The following is a 23,493-nucleotide window of genomic DNA, read 5'->3' as shown; positions in this document are numbered from 1 at the left end:
TGGGTCTCAGACTCATCAAGAGGAAGTTCCTGCCCCAATGAGGTTGTCTGGAGCATTGAACTGGCTAATATCTGTAAAGTGCTTGTATTTGTTAAGGAAAAAAAATGAAGATTCTTTCCTAGCATACATCTTGGGATCGAATAGACCTTTTTTTTTTTTTTTTAAATGTTTATTTATTTCTGAGAGAGCAAGCAGGGGAGGGGCAGAGGGGGAGAGAGAGAAAGAGACAGAGAGAGAGAATCCCAAGCAGGCTCTGCGCTGTCGGCACAGAGCCTGATTTGGGGTTCCATCTCACAAATCGTGAGATCATGACCTGAGCCGAAATCAAGAGTCAGGCACTTAACCGACTGAGCCACCCAGGCACCCCAGAATAGACATCTGTTTTATTTAAGACTACGATAAGGGAAGCATTAAAGCTTTAAAAGATTTGGTTTTGGTTTTTCGTGTGAGTATACGTCTGAAAGAAAATAACCGTTTTCTATACATCAGCCAGTTGCAAACCACAGATTGTTTATGAGTGTTCATGCTGATTAGTGTGGCTGTTGAAAGGCCGCACAGCAACACACGAGGAAGTGAAAAGGCTGTCGTCTAGAAGATGGCGCAAGTCAGGCAGGGGGGTGTGCTGAGTGGGTACGAAGCTCATCTCCGCAGTGGTGAAGTGTTTGAGCTGCCTGGGAGTTTTTTGTGAATTATAGTCTACATATAGGAGTCAAAGCACCACTTGGATTTCTTGTGTGTAGCTAGCCACCCGTACATGAACAAATGATGACACACATGTGCTAGAATGTGACATCTCTTTCAAATTTTTTTAACATTTATCCATTTTTGAGAGACAGAGACAGAGCATGAGTGGGAGCAGGGGCAGAGGGAGAGGGAGACACAGAACGTGAAGCAGGCTCCAGGCTCCCAGCTGTCAGCACAGAGCCCGACGCGGGGCTCGAACCCATGAACTGCGAGACCATGACCTAAGCACTTAAATGACTGAGCCACCCAGGCGCCCCCTAGAATGTGACACCCTAAGACGCACAGGACGGCTGAAGCGAAGGATCTCTCTGCCCTGTAGTCTGCACATGTCTCCACAGGATGAAGTTCGTTTGAGAAAAGCAATCCTCATCATCCCTTGACTATTAGAGAAGAATTATGATTTTAAAATCCCCAGCTCTGCTGTTCATTTGAATTATTTACATAAGCAAGGCTTCTCCTTCTTAAATTAAAATCGTACTGAAATATGCTTTTTTAGACTTTTGGGTATTCTCAGTTAATTTAGGCAGGCTTGAACAGAATGAAAATCTATAAAATACTGCATTATTTTTAAAGTTAGGCCTCTAACCTTTTACTTTAGAAGGTTTTTCCCCCTCCACATTAATACACTGGCTTATTTCCATTTTTATGATATTTAGTTTTTATATATCATGATAATTATTATTTTGATACATTGAACATTACCCCCAGCCCCCACGCACTTCATTTTCTAGAGAGCCTGTTATAAAATACAAGGAAGATCTACTCCTAGTCTGTAATGATTACAAATTTTTCATAGGTTTGATTGAACCACCTAATTCTGTTTGGAAACTTGATGTGATTTTTTTTTCTACCCTCTTTTCATTAACTGCCAGAAAGGATACATGAGGAAAGTAAGTGTTTTGAATAAAACCAGAGCACTTGATTTACAAAACTAAAGGCTTGATTTAAAGAGTGTGATATGATCTTTAGCCTGGCTGGGTATTATTAAAGGTTTTCATCTGATCTTTTTTTTTTTTTAAGTAGCAAAGAGATACATTATCTCAAACATGACTGCCGAATCTACTCAAACATTTGTTCTGTAAGGAAATTGAAGCATCATCACTTACTGATCCTTTTTGATGATTTCCCAAAAAGATAATGAAAGCAAACACATAGAGTAATAGTTTACTTTTGATAAGAAGTGTTCTCAAAGCCTAGCAACCTACCCAGAAATGTTGAATAAACCTGTAGAAGTGAAATTTTAAAATGTATTCTGTTGTATTTTCACTGATATTTTCATGTGCTTTCTAACTCAAAGATAGTTAGATATGAGCTTCCCGCATTTTATAGATGGCGAAAGGGAATAACTTGTCCAAACAAACGTCAGAACTCACTTGAACCCAACCTGTTTTCTCGCCCCTTGATACTCGGGGTCAGTCAGCTACCTCAGAAAATACAGCTTAAGAGAGAAAGTAGCGACCCGTGTTGGGCAGCGGAGAAGATGAGCAGTGAGGATTGGAGGGACAGTCCTGTAGTATCCAAGGCAGGGGCAGTATGCTGGGGAAAGGGGGAGATAGATGAGAGGGAAAAGGAAACAGCTGTGAAATTAAATTTCTTACCATCGCTCTGAACTACACCACAGTGGCTGTATGTTTCAGGATCTTCGTAACAGCATCATTTCCCAAAGCCCGCGCATCTGGTCTCCGTACGTGTATTTCCACTGATACGTCCGTGGACAAAACACGGACGTGCTGTTAATGTGATGTGTGCCCTGTGTAATTCTGAGCTCAGCACACGAAGAGGAAGCCATGTTTTTAGCTTTTAAAACAATTTTATTTATTCTTAGAGAGTGAGAGTGCGCTCGCGTGCAAGAGCAAGGGAGGGGCAGAGAGAGAGAGAGAGAGACAGAGAATATCTCAAGCAGGCTCCACACTGTCAGTGCAGAACCAGACACGAAGTGTGAGATCATGAGACCTGACGCTAAATCAAGACTCAGCCGCTCAGCCGAGCACCCCCAGGCGCCCCTGCCACAGTCAGTTTTACAAGTTCAAACACTCTTATTTGCCAGGATCCCTGTTCTCTTTTAAACTAGGACATAGCAAATGATAGGCTCATTGGAAGGGAAGTGATTCCTCTGCTGTTAGCAGGGCACTGTGTCTTCCCTCACCTCTTTTCGGGGTGAGGAAAGGGAAGATACCTGCTCAAAGAAAGTGTGGAATTTTCCAAGAGAGGAGAGGGTTCAGAGTGCCTGCATTGGTTGGTGGGGAGGTGGGGGGGAGCAGGATGAGGGAGAATGGGAACAGAACAGAAACATTACCCGAAATAGGCTTATAAAACTAATTGCCCTGAATCAACAATTCATTATCATGGGTTTGCTTCTTAATAATGAGATGTTTCCTTCATTTATCAGGCTGGGCCTTATTTAACCTCAGGACTAACGCTCCACAAAGTCAGGTACTGAAGGTGAGGTTGCCTTGTTAGAGGCAAGCAAGTACTTCCTCAGGGGGCAGTCCTGGTGCTTTCTAGGAAATGCTGGTTGGGGGGAGGGCAATGAATAATTAGCATTAAATCCTTTTTTTTTTTTTTTTTTTTTTTGCCTGCTAGCTTTCTGGCAAGCTGAAGAATTTGAAACTAATCATTTATTTATAATACCTCTTCATATTTTTTTTAATTAGGAATAAAATTTTATGACTGAATATTTTAAGCTATTAACTTTCACCTTCATACAACATTTTATTTGCTGTATAATTCTGTTTATGTGTACTCCAAGTAATAGATTGCTATCACTTAGAATTTTAGAACATTCCAAAAAAAAAAAAATTATTCAGCGTCACCATTATAAACTCTGACTTCAACTAAGAACACATCAGTCGGCCTTAGTTTTGTGATCTGTAGAGTGGGGGTGTTTGGTGAAGAAATAAAGGAAACCATTTCCTTCCCATACTAGTTATACGCCACTGGGCTTGGTAAAATCCACAATTTACAGCTCCAAGGGTTTTCAGAATCCCTCAGCCTATATGCAATAACTGTTAAGAAAACTGGATTAACATTTTGAATTTTAAAACTTCTACCCAAGTGTTTTTTTGCCTAGGCATGAATGATCCATGGGGCTACTGATTTGTGTTAACTAATTTTTCCTCATCTCGTACGTCCCCTAAAAAAACAAACAAACAAAGGCAGCAAGTACATCTTCTGAGCAACCTTTTGTGGTTTTTTCTTCTGTTTATGACCTGCTCTACAAGGAGCTCCCACACCGGCCTCTCTTGTTCCTCACGCCTCTCATCTCTGGTGAAAGTCCGCCTTCATCGTTTACTTTTTTAAAAAGATTTTCTCGTTAGGCAATCTGCACCCGGCGTGAGGCTCAGAACCCTGGAACGCACAACCCGGAGATCAAGAGTCTCACGTTCTACCGACTGAGCCAGCCGGGCTCCCAGCGTCCCTTCATCTGGCTGACGTCAATCTTAGAGGCAGTTTTCTTAGCCTGCACTTTGACACTAGAAGCTCTGTATTTGACCTTGTAGCCTAAAACAGAGCAGGCAACTCTCGGGGACTGTTTTGAGAAAATATTTTCATTGTGTTCCGTCTTTATTGATGAGCGAAGGATGGCAAAAATTACTTTTCCATCTCCCATCTTTTTCTGCTTTACTGTGTTGTGTGCTCACTTTTTTTTTTTTCAAGTTTATTTATTTTGAGAGAAAGCGAGTAAGCAGGGGAGGGGCAGAGAGGGAGAGAGAATCCCAAGCAGGCTCCGCACTGTCAGCGCAGAGCCCGACGTGGGGCTCAATCCCACAAACTGTGAGATCGTGACCTGAGCCAAAATCAAGAGTCAGAAGCATAACCCACTGAGCCATCCAGGCACCCCTGTGTTGCCTGCTTACTACAGTACCTCTGTTTTTCTTTTTAAGATTTTTTTCTTTTTTTGGTGTTTGGTTGCAGACACCGAAAAAGTAGTAAAGAGAGGGTACAACGTTGTGCAACTCCGAAAACACTGGGCCTGAGAGCTGGGAGCTCTGTCCTGCAGAGTAGCCTTGAGCAAGTTACTTAACTTCTCTGTGTTTCTGCACTTACGAGTTGGAAACAACAAGAGGATACCTGAGAAATGAAAAATAAGGGAATCTTGTCAACATGCCTCACAGGAGTGGTGCACCTGTTACGGTCAGTGAAGTGACACATGGGTTGGGGAGGCTGTGTGTGCTTAGGGGCAGGGAGATGTGTGGGAAACCTCTGTGCCTTCCCCTCTGTTTTGCTCTGTAAAACTACTCTAAAAAAATTCAGTCTTTTTAATAAAAATAAGTGAGGAACTATGAAATAAGATTCTCACAGCTGCTGTTTGTTACGGAGGTGGTAACTGAAAACTGCGTTTCTTCTCCAGCCCTTCAAATAAATTTCTGAATTAAATCCTTTGAGGGTAACCTCACAGATGATTTGATTTCAGTGTAGCAATGTTATTAAAAGTATTAACACATGACAGTATAACTACAAAAATATAACTATATACTCCTTAAAAACGCTGGCTCTTTCATTCATTCATTCAACAAATATTTATTGAGAACCTGCGAGGAACCAGGCATGGAGCTGGGCACCAGGGGTATAGCCACAAATAAAGGAAACAAAATCTCCAGTCTCATAAAATACAGAATCTTGTGAGCTTTCATCAAGGTCATTTACTTCCCTTAACATTTTTTAAGGTGTCAGCTTGCTCAAGGTGAGTAGGCTGTTTTGCCCTGCTGTAATGCCATATGTATGTACTGTTCTTAAACTTCACACTGTTCAGGGTGCTGTTTTGTAGCAGAGAATTGTTTATTATCATGATTCTGATATGTTAATGAAGAGGTACTCATTTGCAAATAACTGTTTAATCTGTAATTAAAATCTGGCAGCTCTCTTAAAAATAAAGACAGTTAAAATGCGTAGTCACTGGCCTGCTATATTGAATATGCAATTGCAAAACATTAAGAAAGGCATATCGTATTTATCACTTTTAATGAATCTTTCACCCTGGTCCCAAAGTAAGCCCTTGATGGTATTCCTGTCATCCCGTCCATATGCTTCTGAGAGCATTAACTATTCTCAGGTCTGTGCATGCCTAAGTATAAAATCAAAATCTCTAGGGTTTTTTGGATCATATATAAGCAAGCTCTCTCTATATATATACGATGTATATATATATGTATATATATATATATATATATATATACACATCTCCAACACATTATCATTACCATATCCTCATTAAGATGATGGGCCCCTGACCATATCCTAATGTTTGCTCAGCAATCTGAAATTCATGTATGCAAAAGGAATTTTTCTTATCCTTTTGAAAGAAGAATGATAAATATTTATACAGCCTTAACTCTTTCAGGCAGGCATAGGATCATGTTTTAGAAATGACAAGAAGCTGCTGAGGATCTTTTTCAGCATAATTCATCTTTCCAATAGTTCCTGAACAAATGAGTTGTAGATTTATCAATATTGGACAGTTTTCTTCCTCTCTCCCCATTAAATATGCTTTGTCTTCCTTCTCTGAAATCCTTTGAGTCATGGCTTTGAAAAGGAGCATAAGAGTTCTTTATCTCTGCTTCCCAGGCAGGACTGTTCCAGAGGGCTGGGGTCGGCCCAGCAGGACTGCTGACCTGGGCTCCTGGGGGCTGGGATTCTAACTCCTCCCGCAGACTTGGCTTCGTTAGCCAGTTTAGCATCAGTCTAGACTAAATAGTCATGTATCTGAAGTGTTGCTTTCTCAAAGTTATTTTGCTCTGAAGCCGTAATCGGATAGTGTCACAAGACGGTTCTGTACGTAAAATTGGAAGTCTCCCAGCTGCTTGAATCAGCACCTCCAGTAGGGGCTCTAGATGTGTCTCAGCTCACAGGGCCATCTTCTTGTAGTAGACTGAAGCAGGAAATCCCAGAATTTGCTCCTAGCGGTAACAGGGCCACTGTCAGCTGTATTACTAATAGTAATCAAACCTCTCCACATACATACTGACTCCCCCAAACTAGGTTACTAACCAAAAAATTCCAGGCTCCAGCCAAGTTGTTTTCATTGTTTCTTTCACGTGGGTCAACCCGATCCCCGAATTGTTACTCCCAGTCATTCTGCATTGGTCCTTGCGCCTTGGCAAACACGAAGCCCGGACCGTGCGTCAGCTCTGGAAGAGAGAGGAAGGAGCCGGGGGTGTTGAGACCAGTCCCTGCTGTCAGGCTGGGGCGGGCCACCTGTCCCAGACCCCGGTCCCAGCAGAACCCTGCTGCCTGAGTCACTGCGGGACACCTGGCTGGCGGTCCAGCCTTCTCCATGGAACTCCTAATTTAGAAACACAAGGAATGGCCTTACCCGTTACTGATTTCAAATCCCCCTGTTTTGTTTTTAGAGGAGGAAACTGAGGCCCCAGAGGGAAATGACTCGCTCAGAGTCAAACAGCTAGTTAAGAGCAGAGGTAGAACTGAAGGCCTCTTGACTCTCTGATTAGTTCTTCTTGAGCTCTCATCCTTTTGGCTGGGGTCTGTCTTGGAAGGGAGGGAGACTGGAGGGGCGCCTGGGTGGCTCAGTCGCTTAAGCGTCCAACTCTTGGTTTCTGCTTAGGTCATGATCTCACTGTTCATGAGTTTGGGCCCCACATTGGGCTCTGCGCTGGCAGCACTGAACCTGCCAGGGATTCCCTCTGCCCCTCCCCCACTCACCCCCCCTTCAAAATAATTAATTTAAAAAATTTTTAATTAAAGAAAAGGGAAGAAGATTGTACGAGTATACCCAGAAACCTTTGGTAAGACATAAGGCGGTAGATCAAGACTGTGGCTGTTAGGAGAAATCTAGTCACTGGGGATTAAAATTCAAACCTATTGTCCTTTAAAATACGAAGCCGCATAGAATTTGCGATAATGCATCATCATATTTGCATGCCCTTTTAGGCAACATTTTAAGGTGGAAATAGGCAAAGAAGTAAAAACAAAAAATACAAGGTGATCTATGAAACAGGAGAAATTCAGTGGGAGAGAGGATTTTTAAAAATCCACCCTACCTATAGGAAGGATGATGGAAACCGGCTTTTGATTGCCGAGTGGTTCACCATACAGAGGACGGCCTTCTTGTATTTAAGTGATATCCCAAGGTTTATTTTAACTGCTCACCGCCACGTGCAGGGTAGCATTAAAGTGCCTTCCCCCAGGTCAGCAGTCTGTACTGTTTTTAATGGCTCCACTATTCAGGGTCTCTCAATTCCTGCAATACGGTAACTTGGTGGCAGTCTGAAACATCCAGACCTACTAAATAGGTTCAGTAGGATTCTCTCAGCTACTCGGTGAGTTGGCTTTGGTTTCTGCTGTTTAGTCTTTGGTAACCATTGCGAGGTTCCTGTCTGCATACGTGATAAACGGTTTTTCCTAGAGCCACTCACAGACATGGCAACACTGGGGTTTAAGTAGACTATATAATATTGTGTTTGGCAGGAGAGGCCATTAAAAAAGAAATCAAAGCAACCCTCGTAACTAGATTCCTTTTTGAAAGGTGTTACTGACCAAGAAATAAAGCTCAGAATTGGCAGTTGTTTGTATTAAATGACTGTGCCCTTTTCTCTTTCCTCCCCACTCAGCCCTTCCTCCAAAGTAGATTGATAGAAAGAGTACATGGGATTACTTGAAGCTTTCATCTTCCTTAGTGATCACTGTGGAAGAGGATTTTCTTTTTATTCTTGGTTTAAGTAGAATCTTTATTCCTGCTTTAAATTTCATATAAAAACCACCCCCCACCTGCTACACAAAAACTACCGTGTCCACCTGCAACCACAGTTTTTTAGGGTTGAATTTTATATGTACTTTCTTCGTCCTGTATCACCGAGAGGAAATAGGGACAGAGGGTCGTTTTGAATCAGACTGCTCCCATTTAAGTTCCACGACGTGCACGTGCAGGCGTGTGCGCATGCCCACAGCTAATGACTGGTTGCAATAAAATTTGGTAAAATTTCCGTTTACCTTCATCACCTCGGAGACAGTGAAGTAACATTAAAGGGGAAAAACAGAATAGACAAAGAGAGACAAATAGATCAATTTTCTTTAAATAAAGACATTTTAGGGGGGAACTAGCATTCATTTTTTTTTGCTGTTGTTGTTTTGTTAGCATTGCCATTCCTCAGTATTCTATACCTATAAACTGCCTAGCAGGACTTGTATGTGCTTGAAGAAGCTGCACTTTCACGGCAGGAGAGGAAATCAGAATAAATCACAGAGATGCAGGTGCACAGTAATACAAGTAGGCTCTTTCCCCTGCAGCCTGAATGCCTGGCCCATAAAGCAGAGGCTCTGGAACCGAGCTCTCAGGGTCTCCCGGAGCTAAGCCAAGAGGTATGGGGGGAGCGGGAGAGAATAATTGTTATTCAGTCTTCTTTAATGAGATGTATTGCCCACTGCTGAAAGATTGTGGCAGTGTCTTTTGTTATGCTAATTAGACACCATTAGCGCTTGGCTGCCTTTGATTTCTGCTTAATCCTTTCTGCTTCCTCAGCCTCAATCCTGGCTGGCAAATGGGGGAAAGATGGTGGGATATAGTGCATGTGTTATTTATTACTCACGTCTATGCAGAGTTCTTCCGTAACAGGGTCGGTAAGGAAAGGTTTATCTTACCAAAGGTGGCATGCATTTCGGACATTCATTATTTGGCATTTTTAGATATGAATTTGAGAATGCTCGATCTCTGCCTTTTTAGTCGAAACACCATTGTTTTGTTTTGTTTTTATAGGGCTGCTTTCGCAGCCACACGAAATGGGAAATTTAGATGGCCTCCCCTTGGTTGCCTGGATCTCCCAAAAAACAACAAAACAAAACAAAACAAAACAAAACAAACAAGCAAGTTGGTCATGCCTTAGCTATGGGGGAGCCTGTGATGGACCAGAAAAACGGAAGCAAGAATAAAGATCAAAAAGAGGAATTTCCCAGTTCACAATTCCCACCTTTATAACTTATAGATATGTGTGCATTCTTTCCTAAAATTAAATTGTTGCATCTATATGATTACCAAAATTAAGAATGTTTGTGGTGAGTTAAAAAAATTTTTTTAAATCACCAGTGAAATGGATTTCTGTTAAATCCTTAAAAATTACATAATAGTGGTCTAGAGCAGCCATGTCCAATAAAAATGTCCTGTGAACCGCAGATCGTGTTCTAAATTTTCTGGTAGCTACACTAAAAAAAGAAAGAAAACAGGTAAATTTTAAGAAGATATTCGATTTGACTCAATCTGTCAAAAATATATGCATGTAATCAATACCAAATTCATGAAATAGTTTACATTCTTTTATTCATGTTAAATGTTTGAAATCTGCTGTGTGTTTTTTACTAGCGTGTATTTTACAACACCTCTCAGTTGGGATTTGCCACATTTTTAAGGGCTCGTGGCCACTGTGCTGGGTGGTGCGGGTTTAGAGTTATTCAGTAACTCACTTGCCTAAAAACAATTGTCAGTATAAAATCCATTTTTCATGTGATGGATGAATATTACGGGCTGTATGACTCTGGCCATGTCACTTAATCTCTAATGAGCCCTAGTTTTCTCATCTATAAAATGATGTATTTGAACTAAATGATCTATTCATTCTTCCACCCATGCCAGCTCTAAAATTGATGATTCCAAAAATTCACATTTAGAGTCTGGGTGTACTAGAACTTATCCATCCTTGCCTATAATGTAGTGTTTGAAAAGAAGCCTTTCACCCCGGAGAAAACTGCAAGGTGTCCTGCAGACCAGGCCCGTACCATTTTACCTCCAAATGTCCGGAGCTTTCTTTGAATTCTTCTGAGTCTTACACTGCAGTCGTGTTTAGGAGAATGAAGTTACCTGGCTCTCAGCAGTCTTCACGCAGTACTTCCGGAATGAGGTTCTTGAGGAAAGAGGTGAGGGCGAGTGGCAGGTAATCCCTGCACATCACTAGAATTACATAAACGCTAGATCTCTAAAACTCAGTGGCCTCTCTTTCTTTATCTGTGTCATCTGGCTAATTTATTGTGTTATCAGTGAAACAAAAATCCTAAAGATGCTTTCCTCCAGGAAAGGTGGTCTGTTAATTAGTTCTGAGCTGGTAAGTGTGACCATTTCTGTGCCTTTAAGAGAAGCTCATCAAAGAAGATTGACCCGGATGTGCTGAGGAATGACTGGGAGAGACCATTGTGAAAAGATCAGGAGGGTGGAAGTGAATGGGATGGAGATAATTGTCCAGCCTTAGAATTGGACTATTAAATAAAAAAGGGTTCCACAGAATATCTCATAGTGGTCTCATTTAGTCATCCCATTAATAAGATCTCATGGATAGATATTACTGGCGACATCTGGCCTTGGGACTTGAGATAAGTTTTAAATGTTGAGCACTTTCCTATATTGCCTGGGCATTGTCGAGCTTACCTGATGCAGGAAAAATAGATCTAACATACTTTGTTCCGGGTCTGCGACAAGAAAGGGAAACTCGTTCGGGTTTGTTAAGAGAGTGGATCTCATGTTCTATGTTTTTAACACAGTTTTTTTTGTTTTTGTTTTTGTTTTTTAATTCCACAAAAGCATTATAGGTAACACCTTAGAATGTTCTAGAATACCAAAAATGTACAGGCAGGTAGTTAAAACTTGGTTGTTTTTTGAATTGGAAGTTCAGTTAGCACACAGGTCTGCATTTCTAATGCTGGAAAGGGATCTGATTGGCATTTATCATGGAACTATTTGCTGTAGAGAATTATTTTAACCAGATCAATAAAGCACAGTTACTGTACTATGACTGTTGGCTCTCAGCCAGCAGGTGACAATAGCTCTGTTACTAAGAATGGGATTTTATCTCTCACTGGGAAGAGACTCCCTTAGATTGTCTTTTCTCATGGTAGAGTGGGCACATGGCTGGAAAAAAACCCAGCCAGGGACTGAAGAAGACAGGGCACAGGGCTGTTGTTAGAAGGAATGTCACAGTCCGATTTGAGTCAAGAGAACCACCTTGGGTCTGATCTCTTTATATTGCATCACTGCTTTTGCGAAGAGCCAAAAATTGTTTTTTGCCGTTTTCTTCCTGTTTCTTCTGAAACGTGAAGAAGGAACAATAACATCACAAAGATACTCAGGGTAATTAATGGATGTGCATAGATGAAATACTTAAAGGTGTGGATATTCTACCCCAGGGGAACACTTTTTTTCCCTACTGAATGTATTTTTTCCTACTAACAAGTAGAGCTAAACAATATATGGTTTTTCACCTAGCAGATACTGCTTTGAAAAACTCTAATAGCATGTATTTTCTGTCAGTGTCTAAGAGCCCGATATAAGTCAGCCCCTTTGAGAATAAACCGTCCAGCGTCTCTCAGGAATCTGTAAGTAGACCAATAAACTGACGGCAAGGATTTTGAGTATGATGGACTTGGAGTCTCATTACTTGTTTTCTGGGCTATCATCATTTTTGACACACATTCCTGTGTCGTGGCCCTTTCATTAGAGAATGGAACTGTTGAGTAAGGATGATATTAAATTTTAATGTTATTGCTGTTATTACTGTCGACTGTTTTTACCATTAGTGTGCCTGGTTCTTTCATTCCAGCTTCTGCACGGCCAGAAAACGGGAGTGTGCATAAACAGTCAGGAAAATTACCGTATACCCTGGAGACCCGGCATCACATGCTCTGCCTGTTGTGAATGATGAATCAAACTGGAAAGGTTATCATTTTCATTAGCTAGGAGAGAACAAGACCACACTTTTCTCCAAGTGTAATTACAGTGGTTCGCTGGCAACATTACACTGCAGTAATTAGTCTAAAGGTGTATGTGAGGGCAGGCTTTTGCACAGACACTAGAAATATTATTTCAGAGTTTAGGGTCACAGCCTTGTGTTTAACATGTTCCAGGCAGCTTGGGGTGGAGGGTGGTGGGGGGAACTAATTTGACTGCAGCTAAAGAAAGACATTTGACATTTTCCAGAGTCATGCATTCAGAAACCAGTCAGGTGGAAAAACTGTATTTTGTTATCTACAAAAAACAAGAAAACAAAGAAAAATAACAAAAAACCCTCAACAGCTTACCTGCAGAAATGGAATGTTGGACTATTTCATAGGAAAAACAGAGATAATATTCAGGTTTATTAGGAATGGTATATAAATAATTACGAGAGCTTTTGATAGATGTGTTCTAATCTCCTTTTTCCCCCTAAGGCAACTGGACAGAAAAATTAATTTCTGGAAACTTTTCGGAGGAAACAAAATAATTTCTTTACCTTCCTATTAACTGTTTCAGGAAATAAGTACTTCTTTTACAGTGGTCCTCAAATACATATTTGTTCTTTGTGAATGCTTTTTGGACCCTGAGCAGTTACACTGAAATATTGAGGTCTCTCTAACCTGACCCTCCAGTTAGGTTAGAGACTGGAATTGGAATTTCTTTTCCAAACCTTCTCTCAGGTTCTCTGTATAAAGTGAAATAGAAATGAGGGGTGGGGGGGGGGGACTAATAAAAAGAAATAAACTTTACATATAGTTTACACTTAAAGTCATATACAGGAGTTTCAAAGAAACCTTTTACTTCTTCAAGTGCAGGGAATCCTTCATAAGTAACACTTGTCCTGAGTTGCAGGGAAAAGTCCACATAGTCTAATGTCTTTGTTTAATGTTGTGTTGCTTGCCTGCCTTCAAGTGATTCTGTTCAGTCTCTCTCTCTAAATCCTGGAGGATTTAAAGCCCCGTAGGAACTTTCCAAGGACGAATGGAGAAATAGAGCAGACTTGAATGAGCATTCACTCAGCAACCAAATTCTGCTGGAAACCACTGCTCTTCAATGCAAGCACGTGTTTCACGTGTGTCATCTGGGCATATGGTTAGAACTGATGTTTCTCACAACTTCAGGCACTTAGGAAAGTTTAAACATAGATGTGACACAAATAACACAGCTAGCTGATGATGTAACGTACTAAAAATTCTACCCAAAAATTGAATTTTAAAACCCTGCTTTTTGTTTGTCACAGATGTTTCTCTACCCAGGGGCAAGTCATGCACAGCAGAATGAGATCTTTGACGCCGTCCCCTTTGTCCAGCTAGCACTTAAGTAGGAGGCACCAGGTAGCATGGCCTTCCGGTTCCAAGACTTCCTTTTCTGCTCTCTGTCCGTGCCACTGACCAAATCACCACATCTTGCCGGCTCTTTCTGTGGAATCTGAGATTGTCAGACCTGCGCCGGTTCTTACCTTCCTGGTCTATTTAGGGAACCTCTGCCTCTGTGGGTAAATAAATAAACAAATAACTCGGAGAACCTTTCTACCGGCCTTTCAACAAGGCCTGGAGAATTGTGCCTCTCGCGCATTCCTTCACATCGGCTCTGGGAGATGGCCAGGAATGCAGGGTCTTGTGAGTCCTTGTTCTATACCCATCCCTCACTTTGGTGACACGGTCTGTGAAATGGAAGAAGAATGGTTTTACGAGACTGTTCTTATAATTCATTTTTCATAAAACATCGTTCTAAAGTTAGGTTACAATGGACCAAGTTCTGCACACCCTAGGAAAACAGCTTTCTATGCGGACATTTGATGAATACAAGACAAAGTGGGCCCACTTGGGAGAGCAGGTGCCAGGACTGATGACAGCCCCTTGTACCAATGTCATCAAGGTCAGACTTGGTAAAAGGAATCTGAGTTTCCCATAGAAATCCTTAACTTCCCAGCCCAAGTTCCTAGATTCTCAAATGTTGAAGAAATTAGGGGCACCTGGGTGGCTAAGTCAGTTGAGTGTCCAACTCTTGATCTCGGCTCAGGTCATGATCTCACGGTTCATAAGATCGGACCCCACCCATGTCAGCCTCTGCACTGAGAATGTGAGCCTGCTTGGGAGTCTCTGTCTCTTTCCTCTCTCTGTCCCTCCCCTGCCCATGTGCTCACTCTCTCTCTGTGTCTCTCTCTCTCTGAAAAGAAATAAGCTTTAAAAAATAATTTAAAAAAAATGTTGAAGAAATTAAATGCACATTTTAGTTACTCAACTGTATAGATTATATACCTATAAAGACAATCCGAGGCAAAAGCGTTGTCTTTGTTAGGATTATAAAACAAGGGCTTTGCTGGGAAGATTTTGACCGGCTTCTTTAGACTCATGTCACTAGACAGCTTATTGAGAGACTTTGTAACTATTTCTTTGGTGTGCATTAGAGATCACATTACTTTAAGTGCAGCAAGAAAGTAGCTGTAAATTTGCAGAGGGCCATAAGCGTATATTTACTTTAAGGAAAGCAAGCCTGGGTGTAGAGTTCGTGTTTCCTCCATCGGAAAGCTCTCGGGCTCACCAGGCCCTAGCCTGCCGATCTACCATGAAGAGTGACCTAGAACTTTGGAACTGAAAGGTCCTTTACGTGTTATGACCCACTTCCTCATCAGCCTGACTCTCCTCTACCCACCTGCAGCCAGTTTCACCCACCCCTCCATTTTGTGACAAGGAATGTGAAAACCCAAAATGTAGTCACATCTCTTTTATCTTAAAAAAATAATCTGCTCAGACCCCGTATCTCCCCCCACCCCCCGCCCCAGCATCTACATGTGATCCTGTCAAACATGTGGCAGCTAGTGTTTTTGAATAACCCTCCCTGAGATGCTCTCTCCTAAGTTCTGCTAGAACTCTGCACCCCTGCTTCTCCCCACACTTCCAAGTGCCCCCTTCCCTCCTGTCCTTGAATGTTCCCCCCATCTGGAAGCTGCCTCGGAACCATGCTTCGGGCTCACAATTCCACTGGCATCTTAATTTGCGCTCCTGGTCACGATCTTTGTGCAAACATTTACTTTAACCTCTTACATATTCTGGGGAGTTTGATCGTTTCTTGAATAGCACAAGCCATCTTTGTGTTAAGTTCTTCTGCAGAAGACTTGTCTTAAGCCAGTGCTGTAACCTTGCATTCCTGTCAATGATGGTGAGGTAGCCAGAGGAGAATATCAGAATGTCGGGTGAACGTAGATGTCGCAGAATTTCGGATGAGACACAGTGTATTCTCCATCATTCTCCGTCGGTAAAACACATGAATCCCTTCCAGTGGATTCTCTCTGCCTTTAGCACAATACATAGCTGGGCCGTGGCTGTCCTCATGGCCTGAGGATATCTGTAGCTTTGCCCTTTTTCTCCAGATTCCCTGCTTCCCTGCCCTCCCCCCACCCCGACCCCCCAACTTCTGCCCCAGACCGGGACAACCTTGCTGGTTGGCAGAGACATTCTTAAGGCAAATCAGGACAATTACCCTAAATCTTGTTTGTTATATATGGGTCCCTAACCATGCTGGGTTATCCTATGAGGTTGGGGAGAAAACAGTTGGAAAGCAGAGGGCGAGGTAGCTCATTTAGAGAAAGATTTGAGCCTTATAAGCAAACCCTTGGTCCATAAGTTCCCTTATTGTCACCAAGGCAAAATTGCCTCTTCAAGGGGGTCCCGCCTGAACTTCCCTCCTTCCTTGGCGTCATTGGTGTTTTTAAGGTTCCTTCAAATAGTCACTTCTCTTAAAGGTTATATTTGATATTCACTTCATTGCACCTTCATTCTGTGTATCTGTATTCTGTATATCTTCTTTATGTATGAGAGCATTTATTCTTGTTTTTGTTGGTTTTTTCAGGGGGTTGGGATAGATTGCAGCAGCTTTTGATAAAAGTCCTAGTTTCTTAGGCTCATTTTTTGCTAAGTATCTTCTGAGGAACTTTAGGAGCCTCACCAGTGAGACAGAATCTGTGGCCGGGGGGACACAAGGCAGAGATGTTTGCCGCCGTAAATCACTGCACGTAGCTGTTTTCCTGCATCCCTTTGGCGAATGATAGTTAAATACTCACCTACAAAGAGTTCTCTGATGGATGATCGAAAGCCTTTCCCTCTACTGTACAAACATAGCAAGCCTTTCAAGCTCTGTGTATGTATTGCTATCATTGTTAGTACCTCCAGGTAAAATAGAACAGCCCAGAGATGATGACTACAGCCGTCCACATTCATACAAACAAGAGGAAAGAAGCAGCCTACGTTTTCAGTGACTCTGCAGTCTCATATTGTTGTTAATTTCCCAAAAACTTAATGTGAGATCAAGTGTAATTGCAGATTTCCTTAAGAACCATTGACAGATACTTAGCTTAAGTTATAAGCAACTCACACTGTGAACTGTGTATAAACATTCTAAGTTTTCTTCCAGAAGAATATACTTCAGTGAAACCCAGTATCCATCCGTCTTTTTAAATAAACAGAGCCATTCCCATTCAAAGTCGCAGTTGGGGAGACTTTCTTTTGTTGTGACTTGATTTTTAAAAGAGATTAATGTTGCAGCAACTTCCCATTCGTTTTCAGGGAGTGAAATAAGGCTTTGATAAGGATCATCCTCAAGACCTTACGACCTTTGGCTAAGGGGGCTACATTTTGAATGAGGTGGTAAAAAAGATAGTAAATTGCAGTGTGTTTAGGCATTGGCATTGTGTGTGGGAGAGGGGTGTTTGGTGTTTTGTTTTGTTTCTAATTATTAGGTGGTCTGTTGAGTGCAGCTGTGTTTACGTTTCCTAAATGCTAACTGCCTGAACATGGTGACAGGTCCCTATATCTGAGAATAGGGACTGCTTTTTAAAAATCTCCTTGTCCATGTGCTTTTAATAATGGAGGGTTGTCTTTATCAAGTAGCAAAGGCAAAAATAATTTGGGGCACAGTCATTCAGTCCAGCTAGTTTACTACATCAGACGTTTTGACAACCTTATGAAAAAAAAAAAAAGAATTGATACTTTAAATGTTGCATTTAGCAGTGGAATAAACTTGGAATTGGTAGAAGTTTGTAGACTAGTCACATTTCTTTAACTGATGTTTTGGTTGATTTAACTTCTTGGTTATTAAAGATACACACTTAGATCATAAATGTAGATTGATCCTGTAGAGAATTAACAGTCCCATATTTTTTCTGTCTTTCTTAAAAAACAAACAAACCAGTGAGCATAAGGTCATGGCTTCAACAAAGAAGAAACAGTTTCTTAGGAGAGAGAAAAATGTATATAATAAGTAAATAGCTATACGAATTTAATCGGTAATTTCAGAATCATATGCAATGCGTGACATGTTTAGATGCAAGGACTTAATGACTAGTTTTTGAGGCATTTTCTTCAGTGTGACATCCGTCATAACTCAAATTAATGTTTATTACTACTCTTTACCATTGCGAAAATATTTTCATGAATTTGGATTAGAAGCAGCTTGTCCTGGCTTGTTTTGCAACTTTGCTTCAAGAGACAAAGTGATACTTATGAGACTTTTGTGTGTCTTAGACGCCTTAATTAACTTCCTCTTACGTGGAAAGAGGAAGCTGAGTTTTGTTTCTTAGTTAGGTAAGGAAATAAGATTTCATGCTATGCTCCTTTTGTATTAGCGCATACTTAATAATGTCTTTCAGGAAAGGTGAATCAATGCTTCCTGTATTAGCTGTTCAGTGAGTAGCAATCCGGAGTCTGCTTTCAGTCCAAGAGGACACTGCCTACTGATCCAGAACTCTTTGGGCGGGCAGTTTTCTTTGGGATTCTCAGGTTTCTGTCTTTACCATTTCTTTTTTTCTCCCCTTGTCTCCACAGATTGGTGAAAGACAACAAGTGTTAGTGACAGAAGAATCTTTTGATTCCAAGTTCTATGTCGCACACAATCGATTCTATGAGCAGGTGAGAGACACTTCTGCGTTAAGTTCTCAACGCTTTCTCCAGAGTGAGAAGGTTGTGAAGTAAACCACTTCAAGCAAAAGGAACTTCAAAGGGATGGAAGGTGGTAGAATCTTGTCACCGCAAGGCTGTTTTACAGCCTCCAGCTAGCTAGACTAACGGGGGCTATCTCGGTGGCTCAGTCTCCAAAACAACCTCCACAAAGGAGTAGCTGTGTTTTACTCCTCATTACTCTTAGACGGAACCAGCTGTAGGCTGTGGGAGCTCAGGAGGCAGCTCCCCCTGCCAGAATTCCACAGCCTGGCAGGGCACAGGGGAAAGTCCTGCCCAGAGAACAGGAAGGATGTCTGCACGGGCGACATCAGCCTGGAAGGGCCGGGATTTCCTCTCACTGTCCCAGCGCTCACTCAGGGGTCGGTCGCCTGGTTGTTTTTTGAGTTGTGTTTAGTTTTAGTATTTTTTTTTTTTTTTTTTTTTTAATTTCCACCTTGATAAGAATGCTGGGCAAAGGGAAAAGAGTCCGTTCCGTGGTTTCAACTCAAACAGTGTGACTGACTCTGGAGACCAGTATGGGGATCAAAACAGCTTCACTTTGAGAGTCGTCTTCGAGGGCCAGCTCGAAGGGCCCCCCACTCACGGCTGCCCGCCCCCCACCCCCCCCCAATGAGCTGGCCTACCTTGCCGCCCCCGGAGCCAGCCAGGCTCCTGTTTCAGCACTTGGGACTCTGCTTCCCCCGGTGGTCCTGGGAAGGGCCCAAAAAGACATGGTGTCTCCCCTCCTACGTGGGACACTGTCCCACGGGCCTAGGGATTTCGAGGGTCCCTCCTGGATTGTGTTCACTTGTTTTAATATCAGATGGGTTTTCCTACTTTTTTTGTTCCTTTCTCATCAGATGAAGAGTGAATTTTCTTTTCTGTGGCTCATGGCTGAAATCAGAGCTCGGGAAGCCCCTCAAGGCCGCTGTGGGCAAGTCAGGGAGAGGGAGGCCGGGGAGGCTGGCTGCCCGTGGTGGACAGCAGAGCGGCAGTAGCTGGAGCGCCCCCCTCCCCGACCTCCCCCTACTCCCCTCCCCCACCGCACCCGTGCTCCACATGGAATAACCCCACCCGGGGCCCCGCAGCCCCCGGAGACTTGGGAGGCTCCTGTCAAGGCCCACGGGAAACCCGTCCTGTTCTGTCCCAGGCCCGGCAGAAACGACAGCAAGGAGGTGTCCCCCGCACTCCTTCCCCGTTTTCCATCTCATTAGTTGCCTCCAGAGAGCCATTTTCCTATTCAGGCCAACCTGCTCAGCCCCGGGGAGGAACTCGATTGTATTTTTGGTCGCCTCTTCCCTCTCTTTTCTCTGCCATCTGGGTTTTTGCCTCAGCGGGGAACTTTTTTCCCCTTCATTTTAAAGGCAATGGCATGCCTCATTAGCTGTTTCCTCCAATTTAAAGCAGTCGGGCTTTTTCCAATTATTAAAACTGGAGGGGAAAAAAAAAAAAAAACACTGAGCCCTTCATTCAGATCAAGGCAGCAGATCAAGGAGAGTTATTTTTCCCCCGGAATAGCACCACATCTCTCAGAGACGGTTTACTCCAGAGATTTCCTTGTTTTATGAAAACCGATGTAAAAGGGCTTTCATATTCTGATACTGAAGCCTTGTAGTTCCTGGGCTTGCCGTGAGTCATTCACCGCCCAGGTGACCTTTCTCCTACCGTCGGATGAAGCCGCATGCTCAGTGGTCATGAAAGAACCAAACCCGGAAAGACCGAGATCCCAGAGAAATTGGCTGGGGACCGCCAGCGCCTCTGTGACTTGCTGGTGTCCACAAGGAAGCGTATCAAAGATTTCACAGGCATTCTTTTTCCAAGTGAGATGCGTTCCAGCAGGGGAGATCGTATCTAGATATCAAAGGATTGCTGGATTAGAATTTAGTCTATTTATTTTGGATCCCACCTTAAAAAGACTGGCACGCAGCTGTGGCTCTGAAGTAGAAGCGTGAGGGAAACACACTGCGTGCAAACCGGCGACAGGTCCCCAAAGGAGCGAGGCATCTCCATCAGACACCGTCGACCGGCCGGCCGACAGTTTCCCGTCAACTCGAGCAGGGGATCCTGGATGCAGGTGGAACCTGGATGCATTTGATAACAGAGGGAAGGCAGGGAACAGGAACCCTTAGTTCCAGGAGTCATCCAGCCGCAAACACCAGCGTTTGGGATATTAAGAAGGCCGCTTGTACGCGTTCTTGCCCTGCCTACCCCGCCCCCAACCAAAGCACACGCCCACGCGCTCGCACACGCTCACATCCACATAAACGTGCAGGCCTTTGATTTGAAGCGTCTACTCAAGCCATTCTTCTGACAGCTGCCTTGGCAGGTATTAAAAGTATAAGGCTTTCATCAGTGTTGTCTCCGTCTTCTTCATCGCCTGGGACAGCCAAGAGCAGAATATCAAAGGCCTGTCCAAAAGTGACTGGCTGATTGCTGGGGGATTTCCCGGGCCTGCCTACCACATGCCTCAGGACAGCAGGCGTCCCGCAACGAGAGAGCATTGTCTGCCGCCCGGCAGGAAGCTCCTTCCAGAAATGCCTTCCTCGCCGGAGATCTGCAGGTCCTTGAGCAGCTGCAAGATGGAGCCTACTTGGGACAGGATCTCAGAGCGGGAAATAAAGGATCTTAGGGGACGAAATCTGAATAATACAGTGTGGGCTTCAGTTAACAGTGGCACATCAGTATTGGCTTGCTAATTATATATCTTACTAATGATAGGACACTCACGCTAGGAAAACTGGGGGCGAGGTGTACAGACAGCCTCTGCCTTCTGGGCAGGGATTCTATAGATCTGAAGCGGTTCTAAGATTTGATGTTCACTTATTAAAAAAAAAAAAAATTAAGACTTCTGAACTTTTTTTCAAGGTTTTAGTGCCAAAGGACCCCACATTCATGGGGAAGATGATCGAAGTGGACATTTATGAATCAGGAAAACATTTTATGAAAGGGCAGCCGGTATCAGACGCCAGAGTATACACGCCATCCATCAGCAAACCATTAGCGAAGGGAGAAGTCTCGGGTTTGCCAGAGGTGAGTAAAAAGACGCTTTCCTCTCTACCCTGCTGGCAAAACAGCAGCTGTAGAAGCACCGTGTCTCCAGCCCACGTTTCCGTTATCATTTGGAGTTCCCTTTTTATGCACGCATGAGGCTTTAATCCTTTCTGACAGACTGAAATCTGAATTAGGAAGATGCACTTTTGCCGATGCCTGGAGACGAATAGCTGTTTCTGCTTCCGGGCCAGAAGCGGAGGGCAGGAGGCAGTATTTTCAGGTGGAAGATGGAACACTGAGGACCATCTGACTGGTATATTTCGGTGTCAGCAGATCCCGAGTGGAAGGGGGTGAGGAAAGGGACATTTTCATGCTTTACAAAGCTGTTTATCGCAGTCAAAGGCCGCAGTTGAACAGGCACCAAACTGTGTCCATCCGGTGTGTGCGGTTAGGGACCTTTCTGTAGGGCGTCCGTTGAATATCTGCTTTGGTCATGTGGAGTGAAAATTAGACAATTTTTTTTCTTTCTATAAAAAAGTAACCTGACCCCTGTTTTATACCTTGGTGTAAATATGGCCGTTTGCCAACCTCTCTCTTACATTTCATTGAGCTACAGTTGTAAAAGCTGATGGAGTGTGAAATGAAAATGTGTGTCACATTTCCAAGCATCATTTGATGTCCTTTCTCCAACACAATTGTTAAGCACTCCAGAAAAAATACGCAGCCATGACTTCACATACGGAAAAAGGGAGAAGTGATATTTATCTGACCGTACAATTCCACAATTGTTTAAGTACGTGTATTATCTTTCCCCTGAAAATAAGTCACAATGGCATGTTAATTAGACTTTGAGAGTAGTGACAAAGAGGGCCCTCTTATCTCCGTTCTCACTTAACGTGGTGATGGACTCTGGTGTCCAAACATGAGTGACACCTCTCACGAGCCTGACAAATGTCTGTGCACAGCCATCTGACTGATAATGGAATGACGCACACCAGCCTCTGTCACGGCCCCGCCAACTGTGTGTCGTCCTCAACAAGGAGTGAACTCTAATACTGGATAAGCACAACCATGAATGTTTGCTGTTGTTAAAAAAAAGAAAAAAAAATCCTTGGGGTTTGGGATGGATGACCCGGAAGGAACAGTAGAATCCAGAATTTAAATTTTACTGCTAGAGAGTCGGCTGTTGATGTGTTAGCTAATACTTTAGAAATTTAAAAAAAAAATTTTTTTGATGTTTGTTTATTGTTGACAGAGAGACAGAGAGTGAGTGGGGGAGGGGCAGGGAGAGAGAGGAAGACACAGAATCCAAAGCAGGCTCCAGGCTCTGGGCTCTAGGCTCTAGGCTCTGAGCTGTCAGCACAGAGCCCCACGCGGGGCTCGAACTCACCAACCATGCACGACCTGAGCCGAAGTCAGATGCTTAACTGACTGAGCCACCCAGGTGCCCCAATACTTCAGAAATTTTTAAAGGAAGTTGGTCTGTGGTAGTTGTTGTTTGCTTTTCTACAGAGCGTGTATTACAAGGTTGACTTTAAAATCGCCACAGTGAGGGGCGCCTGGGTGGCTCAGTCGGTTGAGCATCCCACTCCTGATTTTGGCTCAGGTCACGATCCCAGAGTCACAGGATGGAGCCCCACGTCAGGCTGTGCACCGAGCACAGAGTCTGCTTGGGATTCTCTCCCTGTCTCTGTCTGTCTCTCCCCCCTCCCCCATTCACGTTCTCTCTCTCTGAATGATAAAATAAAAATAAATCAAAATTAAAAGAAAATAAATTGCCACAATGCAAAGGACTTCACAGCACATGGCAGTAGGGGGCAAACTATTATCTCAAAGACCCTGCCGGACGTAATCCCATCAACGTGTGTCCGTGGAAAAGGACAGTGTTCGGAAACATTATCGTAAACCAAGAAAAGCAGTGCCCTTCTGTTAGTTCCTTAACTATACTGTTTCTTGCTAAAAGGGCAGCCCCATTTAAATTCCGGGGAGTGGGGGAGCAGCCTTTTCCCCTCTGCCTTCCTCCCTGCCTCCAGCCTAGAACATGTGTTGACATCTGTTCCCACCACCAGCCTCCCTCCACCCTGGGCTGTCCGAGATCCTTGCTAGGATGTGCTG

At 43.2% G+C, this 23,493-nt stretch overlaps 1 protein-coding gene across 4 annotated transcripts in view; it reads left to right on the top strand.

Annotated features, from left to right (window-relative positions):
* The window catches only part of CDKAL1 (CDK5 regulatory subunit associated protein 1 like 1), a 703,328-nt gene that overhangs the window by 598,711 nt on the left and 81,124 nt on the right, over positions 1 to 23,493 (top strand). For all 4 annotated transcript variants that reach the window (XM_042985612.1, XM_015541091.2, XM_007074528.3 and 1 more), the window contains exons 14-15: positions 18,274 to 18,357; positions 21,253 to 21,417. In XM_042985612.1, coding sequence (XP_042841546.1) covers positions 18,274 to 18,357; positions 21,253 to 21,417 — 249 coding nt within the window. The remainder of the gene's footprint in view (positions 1 to 18,273; positions 18,358 to 21,252; positions 21,418 to 23,493) is intronic.

This window comes from Panthera tigris, chromosome B2, assembly GCF_018350195.1.
Source record: "Panthera tigris isolate Pti1 chromosome B2, P.tigris_Pti1_mat1.1, whole genome shotgun sequence".
In the NCBI taxonomy this organism is placed as follows: Eukaryota; Metazoa; Chordata; class Mammalia; order Carnivora; family Felidae; genus Panthera; species Panthera tigris.
The sequence above is the reverse complement of the archived record's forward strand: the minus strand, read 5'-3'. Positions and strand labels throughout refer to the sequence as shown.